This window comes from Malaya genurostris, chromosome 2, assembly GCF_030247185.1.
Source record: "Malaya genurostris strain Urasoe2022 chromosome 2, Malgen_1.1, whole genome shotgun sequence".
In the NCBI taxonomy this organism is placed as follows: domain Eukaryota; kingdom Metazoa; phylum Arthropoda; class Insecta; order Diptera; family Culicidae; genus Malaya; species Malaya genurostris.
In genome coordinates, this window is record NC_080571.1 from 231,840,898 (window position 1) to 231,850,103 (window position 9,206).

Below are 9,206 nucleotides of genomic sequence, written 5' to 3' on the forward strand. Positions count from 1 at the left end.
TCAAATTTCCACAACTTCTGTACCGTCCAACAAAGTTCCTGCAGTGCTACGACATCGAAGCCGCGGATTTGAAGCTCATCATGCAGCATTCGGTCGTATCCTGGGAAGCCAAGCGATTTGCAGTTCCATGTGCCAAGCTTCCAATCGTAGTCCTTATTTCGTCGTTGGTGAAAAGCGTAGATATTCTCTTTTCGAGTATAATCACTGTAATCCGAAACAAGATCTACAAATGCCACGGTTGTAATAGAAAACGGAAACGACTCTACTCCACAAACAATTGAATGTCGAATAAATGAAAAATACAAAAAGGGAAGAATTTCTAGCAATAATTGACTAAAATATATTTTAAAGTGCAATAAAAATAAGAAGAAACGAAGGACTGTCAATCAGCTAAGAGAGTACACAGAATCTAATATATGATATATTTGTGAACTTAGTATTTTTATAACCTTTCCGCGTAACAACTACGTTACGGCACAAACTATACTATTACTAGCATCGAATATCAAATTGTAAATTAAATGCCACGTGTAACTAAGTAATATATACCTCGTACTCGGAGCTGAATACGAAGTCTGAAAAATGTAAGTTCCTAGAGATTGCCATTTATCCGTTCCGCAGTTGCTTCAGCAATTATCGAAATTAGGCTGGTATCGTGTTCCTTGGGATCACCACTACTAACTGCCGCTTTTCTTTCGTGAGACGAGGTTTTCGGAATATACATTGGACGGTAGGAACGGATTTGGCTCTTATCTGAATCAAGCATCAACAGCCATTTGAAACGACAAAAAAAAGAAAAGAGAAAAATTGAGTGTTTCAGTTAATGAATTATGATTTGTTATTAATTGATTCAGATAAGTGCCAAAAAGTGCCTAGCAATGGAACGTTTATTAAAGAAAATAGTGTAACTTTTATTTCGTAACATATTAGGATGTTTATCTATAAATGCTAGAAACCACTAGGCCGAGTTTCCAACGACACTATTGCATTTGGCGAAATTAAAAAGCATTTTCACCGGCTAGGTTCAACTATTGGACTGTATTAAATGCTCGCCACATCCAGGTTTTCCTTGGTTTCTTTTTTTTTTGGTGGCAGTGCAGATGCGACGATGCATTATTATTCTTGAGGGGAATTCAAAAAGAATGTAGTTAGTTCAATGTGTTGATAAAAAATTAAAAGCAGAATAGAAGCCTTCAAGTTGTCAAGTCAACAAGATTGTCGAAGGTAGTATGAACTAATAATATACAAGCAACGCAGTGCTGGTAGTACCTAATGTCGTTTTCGCTTGATGCCAAACCCAACCCAGTTTCCTCCCTAACTTGTTTGATGAAACTACCCTGGGTCAGTTTCAGTTTTCTCAAGCGAAAACGACATTAACAAACAATTTCCACGAAACTGGGTTTGACAACGCGGGTGTGAGCAAACCCAATATAAAAATCAGATTCAAAACTGATTTGAATTTCAGTTCAACTGCGTTGGAACTAGGTTAGAAACTGGTTTCAAACAAACGGTTTGACAGCAGTTAGGATGGAAACTGGATTAAGTTTGGCGTCAAGCGAAAACGACATAAATGAAACTACTCTGTATCAGCTCCAGGTTCCTCAAGCGAAAAGGACAAAATTCGTTTGGTCAATAGCAGTGCGAACGAATTATGGGACATTCTGTCTTCAATTTCTTAAATTTGGTTTCGTATTCTCAAATAATGGGTAAAAACAAAAAAAAAGGTTACAGAGAACTCGAGCAGGTAGTATGCAGTCATTTCAAGTTATTCCGAAAAGTTAGTGGTAGTTAGAAATATCACCTAAAACGCTATACTGTTCCGTAGATTTAGGAAATTCTAGAAGATTTTCAAGAACTGATATTGTTGATAGCGATAGAGTATGACAAGCACCCCGATTCTGAATTTCGATCGACCGAATGCAAAATTTTGCATTCTGTATCTCGATCGAGTTCAAGTTTTCCATACAAAAGTATCACTCGATCGGATGATTACAGAATGCAAATTTTCAAATTCGTTCGAAATAATCCAATTCGATCGAAATTCAGAATAGGAGTGAAGAATTTCATCGAAGAATATGAGACTAAAAATTTTCGTTTCGTGGAATTTTTGGCACCCTTTCAGTAATTTCAGATGGTATCCGAACTTTTCACTACTGAAAATAATGAATAGAACGCTCAAATGCTAAAATTGATATCAAATTGATGAGTAATACTATCTTGATCAAAAAGTTCCCAGAATCATTTTTTTAGGTTATCAAAACTGTCATTGATATTCTAACAAATTTTCAGCTCAATACCTAGGTATTTGTAAAAGTTACGTTGTATAAAGTACATTTTAAAACTTTTCGAAATGGAATTTATTTTGCATTAAATTTTGCCAAATCTGACCCAGCATTCATCAAACGGATTACTGGAGAAAAAACGTGGATTTACGAGTATGACACGCAATCCAGACATCAAGCGATTGGTTGGCGTACACCGAATGAGCCGCGCCCGAAAAAACACGTCGTTTTCAGTTGAAAAAGAAGGCAATGCTCACAGTTTTCATTGATTACAAGGGAGCTGTGTATCATAAATTCCTTCTACAAGGCCAGACCGTCAACAAGCAGGGCTTGTATTGTGAATCCTCAAATGAACGAAGCAACAAAAATCTGCTGTGAACACTTTGCTTGACATAGCTGAATGAGAGACCTATTTTAGAGAAAAACTGGATGCGTGAGAGTATATGCTACTGAGCAGACCAATTCCCCTTGCCAAGTAAATTGTCTGTGCTCTCAGTCTCAGTTAACACATGAACTAAGCAATCCATGACAATGTAATAAAATGAAGGGTTCGCTCTCGTTAGTATTGTACGAGAAAGAAGACCTTGCTTCACGGCGTGCTACAAGATGCGAAGCAAAGTCATATAGGCAATGTTTACGGTTTATTTTTAAAGTGTAGGTTTACAGAAATCATTTTGAACATAATATTCGCATTCCAAGACCAAATTTTACCACATTTCAAACATACTTTAAACATTTTATAGCAGAAATTTTGCATTTGAGCCCATTTTCAAAACGATCAATTTGTTTCTTTGCAGTTTACACTGTGTATATAACCTAGAAACACTAAAAGCAATGTTTTTTAAATTAATATTCATCGGAACTAAAAGTTATGAATCTAGTTTCCTCATATGCATCTACAATATGAGAACCATTCATCAAATGCTAACCTCATGAAGCAAACGAGCATATTCATGAACTAATAAACGAACGAAGCAGCTCTCCTTGCTTGGGTTGCGCTGTGAATTCTACCTGACATACGAATGTGTGTGAATAGCACATATGGTGAAACCCTTTTGTTCATATTCGTTGCTTCAATTTGCAAGCCCTGTCAACAAGGAGTGTTATTTGGGCGTTATGAGACGTTTACGTGAAGCAATTCGCCGAAAAAGACCAGATTTGTGGGCAAACAATTCGTGGATCTTGCACCACGATAACGCAATGCCATCGTTATCCGCGAACATTTAGTTAAAAACGAAACAAATACCACCGAATTTACCTTATTTGGCTCCCTGCGACTTTTTCCTATTCGGTAGACTCAAGAAACCACTTCGTGGAGCGCGTTTCAGCACCCGAGATGAAATTATGGTAAAATCACAGATGGCTCTGATGGCCATAACGAAAATTGAATATAAAAAATGTTTCGATAATTGGATCAAACGCTGGCATAAGTGTGTTGTAGTCGATGGGGAGTACTTTGAAGGGGACAATATCGATGTTTATGAATTATCTTGTATTTTTAATTTTCGGAATAAATAAATAAGAATTCCGGGAACTTTTTGATCAAGATAGTAGAATGTTTTTAAGCTTCTTTTCCAACTATGCGCTACGTGTCGGTATCCAAAACTACTAATGTAACTCCTGATAGCATTCTAACTAATCGAAAATAAAGACTGTACTCGAAATAAACGCAACACTTTCTTTTGTGTATAACTTTTGATTAAATAAGTAAAAATTGATGAAATTTAGAGAAAACTAGACCAAAACTTTCATTCAAATCAATCATAGATCATTGTGGATATCGAAGGGACACATTGGTTCAAAACAATCATGTTTTAGCTTGAAATCAACACCAGTCTCACAGATGAATCGTGAAACATTTGGAAATCGACAATTCAACGTGAACATTTCATAAGGTCACAAAAATCAATGAGAGTTTCGCTTTGTTTACTTTCTCTTCTGTTAATAACACCTTAATTTTCACGTTTACTTACAAAACATTCGTGTACAATGAATGATAATATTTCCATTTTACTAACCTTACAAGATATTTTGCGAATACTTGTATAATAAAGCCAATATAATCAAAATAGAAGATAAACAAAGAGAATCTGTCAATTGTTTCAGGCTCCTTTGAAATGTTTACGACGAATTCGACCATGTCCCGTTTGATAAAATCGTTCAAGGAGACCCAGATGATACACTAGGCAAGCTTTCGATTCAAGACATGACAAAGAAAGTCAATTCTCTCTGGTTTGTCTAACAGACAATGAAGCGGGTTTAACTCCATGTCTTTCAAGTAACGAAGGGGTCTAACTGAACCAATAAACAGAAGGCCGCGCCAATATACTGTACCACGAGTAGTCGGTGCAGCCGAAAAGCATCGTACTGAACGACAAGCCATATCAACTGCCAAATATTTAAACAAGAATATACTTCCAGAAGCACCTGTTGCCCCTTCTCCGGTCCCACGAAGGTGACACTAAATTTTGGCACGATCTGGCATCGTGCCATTACGTGAAACTCATGATGGGGTGGTACGAAGCCAACGAGGTTGTTTTTGTGCCGATGGAATAAATCTGCCGAACTCGGCTGAACTTCACTCAATAGGAAAGTTCTGAACGGTTATTAGGAGAAGGCTTCGAAAATCAGGGAAAAAACGACAAGGATTTGGGGAAAGAATTGATGGCGTTAACGTTGTACAGATTTTTAAGGGTAGTGTTAAGTCCCAGATGCCCGCATTTACTCTAGGAGAGGAGGTAGAATAAACCAACTTTGCAAAAATCATCGTTCATATGAGTTTATTTGTTCCCTGAGAGTTTGAAAAACATCAGCACGTATATTTTTGGTGATCATTTTTATCAGTTGCATTTTTTTTTCGAGTACAGTTCTTATACTGTCGAACTAAAGTTCTGGGTAAAACATACTGAAAAATAGAACATGATTCACTTTTACAAAAAAAATCGTTAGATGAAACATCTATTGATTGACTTAATTATATAAAAATACATTAATTTCATTCAAACAGAAGATCTTTACACTCCAATCGATCAAAGCGAGAAAGTTTTAATTCGACAACTCCGGTCGAAATTTCCCTTACCTGGCACGAAGCAAAGCAATTACTCAAGTTCATCGAATGTCATCGTGCCTAGCACACCGAAGACGAAGCGTTAAAAATGAGAACGAACGGAATATTTTGGTATTTTCATCTTTTATTCGTGTACTAGTAACTAATAATAAATGACTTTATACAGTAAATGTTTTAAATGTCTGCTATGCCGGATGCCTACAACAACACAAAACCAATAAAGAAACAGTGATTCGTTCAAACATTGGAAATGCCGTTCAAATCAGATAATGACCAATCGAATTGAACCCACGACGAGAAGTAAATCCATGGACCTTAATCTAAGAACAGCAAGTCTATGGATTACGTCCCGTGCCAATTTTTGAACAAAGTAGTAAATCAACATGCCTTTAGGCTAGTTACGTGGATCGCCCTCCGCAATTTACGAATCGATCAATGGAACAAACAAAATGCAACGGTTGAAAACATTATATGAATGATGCACGGTTAAGTCTTGTTATTTCTTACTTGACACTTTCTTGGACATATCGTCAAACTCAGCGTCCGAAATGTTCAACATCAAGCTGTTGGCGGAGAGGTAGACACGATTCTGCGAATTGGCGATCTGCAAAATTTTAAATTCAGTTGGATATATTCGATTAAATCCGTTTGACTAGTCTCACCGTTCGAGCAATGCTTTGTGCAGCACGGATCTTTCTCAACTTCAAATAACCAGGATTTTGACTGACAGCTAGACCCAACATTTTAGCTGCCTCGGCTTCTCCCTCCGCTTGAACAATCTTTTGCTGTCGTTCCTGTTTAGCACGTTCGACCAAGAAGAATGCTCGTTGCGCTTCTTGCTGTGCTACTTGCTTACTTTCGACGGCTGCCGTATATTCCTTACCGAAGCTTAGTTCTGTTAGCGAAACGTCATCGAGAATGATATTGAAATCCTTTGCACGCTCTACCAACTCACGGCGAATCAGTAGCGAGACCTGCTGGCGCTGGGTGATAAGTTGTGAGGCATTAAACTTGGCTACCACACTCTTCAGCACTTCGTTACAAATTGAAGGCAACACTTTCTCGTCGTAGTCTAGTCCCAGCTGCCGATACATTGTCGGCAAACGAATGGCATCTGGACGAGACAGAACACGTAGTGAAATGTTAACCATTTGCAAATCTTTCGAGCCAGTCGGGGAAGATATTTTTCTTGGACGCGAACGGATGTCGTAGATAATCGGATACTGGAACCATGGAATCCGGAAGTGCAAACCTTCGCTGTAGATATCGTCACCGATTCCCCCGATTCGGTTGAAAATAATCGCACGATGACCACCATCAACTGCAACAGAACACAAAGCTTGTTAAATTTTGTTTACGGGAAGCTAACTGCTTAAAAGTAAATCGAAAAAACAAGCCACACAATAATATAGTAATAGGAAATTTCGTTCAAGACCTAGAATCTCCTAAAAACACTACCTAAATCAATTTTTCCGACTTTTTTATGAACACTCTGCCTTATCAAAGCATGATTCTCAGGCATTGGATTATGTAACATACTGCTATTTCCTAACGTAAATACAAGTTTAGTAATAAACAAGAAAATAATCCAACAAATGATACCGAAAAATTAAGATATCAGAATCTTAGAGACAAAAACATGTTAACAACGTAATCAAAACGGGTATTGTGCAATCCTCCTGTGTCCTTTTGGAACTTCTACACGTTGAGGTTATGTCCAACCAGACCTAATACGACATATTGCCGGCACATTTCAATGGTTACCTGTGTACATGGAATTGTTTATGCCATAAACAGCGGCACCAATACCAGCCAGCAGCTTCAATCCGGTAGTCAGTCCGGGAGGACCACCTTTTCCGAATTTTCCGGCCAAGTCATTTAGTTTACTTTGAGCCATTTTTTCCGGTCGACTTTAGTTGTGTAACACTGTGAGTTGAAGGCCTACAATCGAGAAATAATGATTACGCCTAAACTTTTCCTTTGGAAGAGATTATAAAATGTCAAACAAGTATACGAAAATCACAAAAATTAAACACCTACGTCGCAATGAAATGCAATAAACAGGATCCTCAATATAAAATTACAACCACACACCAATAATCAATCCATTTGGTTCTAGTTTCAAAAGGTTTTAAGATTCGAAGTATTTTTGACGTTTATGTTAAATTTATAACGAAGAAGTGAGCAAAGACCAGAGAGTGATAGATTGTCAGGGTTGTGTTTAACGAAACAAAAAATCTACAGAATCCCACATTAACAGATCCGAATAGCGGCCCTTACACGAGTCGTTAAAAATGTCATTACTAAAAAATCATTTTAATGAACGTGTATGGTGCAGTAATGACGAGTTTTCTATCAAATTTGAAATACATTATTACTTGGTCATCATTAAAAATGACAAAAATAATTCTCGTGTAAGGGCCGCTAATGGATCCGGAATCAATTCCGACCCAATACGTCCAATACGTTGGATCGTTGGTCCAATGAACGTCCAATCAACGGGAGGCCAACACGGGACCTTCGTTTGACGATTTTGAAACAGACCGCTGAACCGAATGCCATTTTTTTCGTTCAGACAGAAGTCCATTGTTGAGCCATTTTTAATATGAGGAGTTGGAGCCCCGTTTGACTAGTTTTACTGATAAATTTCTAAAGTTTACCTACACTACATACCTGCACACTACTTCTACTTCACGTAGAATAACAACAAATTTTCTTTATATGTAAAGGTAACCCATAATTTTCACACTATTTTTGCAAGAGAAAAAACAACAACAAATTGAACAAATTGAATGAATATTTCGTGCAATATGTCGTTCAACAAGCGCTCAACGTGTTCGGTGTAAATAAAGACTAAGCAGATGCTGACCACAGTTACATGACGTCCTAGCAGGAGGCTGTGTGGAACTGAAAAATCTGATTGTATATAACCAGGCATAAAAATTATCGCTATTTGAAGAGCCGCAGTTTCTTCACATCAATACTTTCTTTTAGTGTGATTAGTGTTCACCATTTTCATGATAAATATTTTGTTTTTAGTTATAAGAATAAAACCTGTTGTTTATAAAATACAAGTAGCTTTTGTATTATTATGAGAACACTATCATTCTAACAGAAACATGCTCTCAATTGAAAAGAATAGTGTTTCATCGACGGTACGACCTGCCACTCGCTTTTACAACTGTATCGTAAATTTAACTACCCCTCAGTAACTCGTAATGTCAAAATGAGATCTTGGTAAATATGTTTGGAACTGGCAACTTAGGTTGATAAACTGTTGATTCTAAAATAACGATATCCTTGGTTACGTTTGTTATTCAATTGAAAAAGTCTGAATCGAACAAAACTAATCAATAAGTATTTCACCACGGTTCTATTGTATGTCGAAAAAGAAGAAGACGAAATTGCAATTATAAATGTATTGTGGGTTTAAATTAAATGGTTAGCTCATATTCCATCTAATGATTTTTGTAAAAACGGCTGCAAAATCGTCTGCTTATGCACCTATGCTTAGAAATCTAAGTTTGTGGACAGCCTTCAAGATAGGATCAAAAGGAGAGGAAATATAATGCCGTTTTTGTTTTTAGCGCTGCACCGGTGTAGTGTAGCTGTGACTATATTCGCTCCAACAAAGCATCTTTTTCTTCTGAAATTATAAATCTGGTATGAAAAATATTTTAAATAATTTTCAAAACTTCTCAGAAGCAATCTAGCGATATTCGAATTCAGATGAACATTCTCAATTTATTTGTTTATTTTTATTTCTAGGGTACCTTGATAACTATGTTGTAGCACCCAGAACAGTGTTGCTTAAGAATTTCATTTTTATCATTAACAAGGGGTTGTTATATTTGCGG

General features: G+C 36.9%; 1 protein-coding gene across 6 annotated transcripts; it reads right to left on the reverse strand.

Annotated features, from left to right (window-relative positions):
- Positions 1-408: 408 nt before the first annotated feature.
- Positions 409-7,516, reverse strand: LOC131428079 (prohibitin-2). 6 transcript variants are annotated; one of them, XM_058591738.1, is made up of 6 exons: positions 7,390-7,510; positions 7,114-7,316; positions 6,012-6,670; positions 5,857-5,953; positions 5,362-5,409; positions 616-753 (listed from the first exon to the last, which is right to left on the reverse strand). In XM_058591738.1, the coding sequence occupies exons 2-5, from the start codon at positions 7,244-7,246 to the stop codon at positions 5,381-5,383; spliced, it is 918 nt and encodes a 305-aa protein (XP_058447721.1). In that variant the 5' UTR covers positions 7,247-7,316; positions 7,390-7,510; the 3' UTR covers positions 616-753; positions 5,362-5,380. The 6 variants fall into 6 exon arrangements, with proteins under 6 accessions (XP_058447718.1, XP_058447717.1, XP_058447719.1 ...); XM_058591737.1 differs by lacking the exon at positions 616-753 and adding an exon at positions 887-1,121; XM_058591735.1 differs by lacking the exon at positions 5,362-5,409 and having other exon boundaries at positions 409-753; positions 7,114-7,290; positions 7,390-7,516.
- Positions 7,517-9,206: the final 1,690 nt, after the last annotated feature.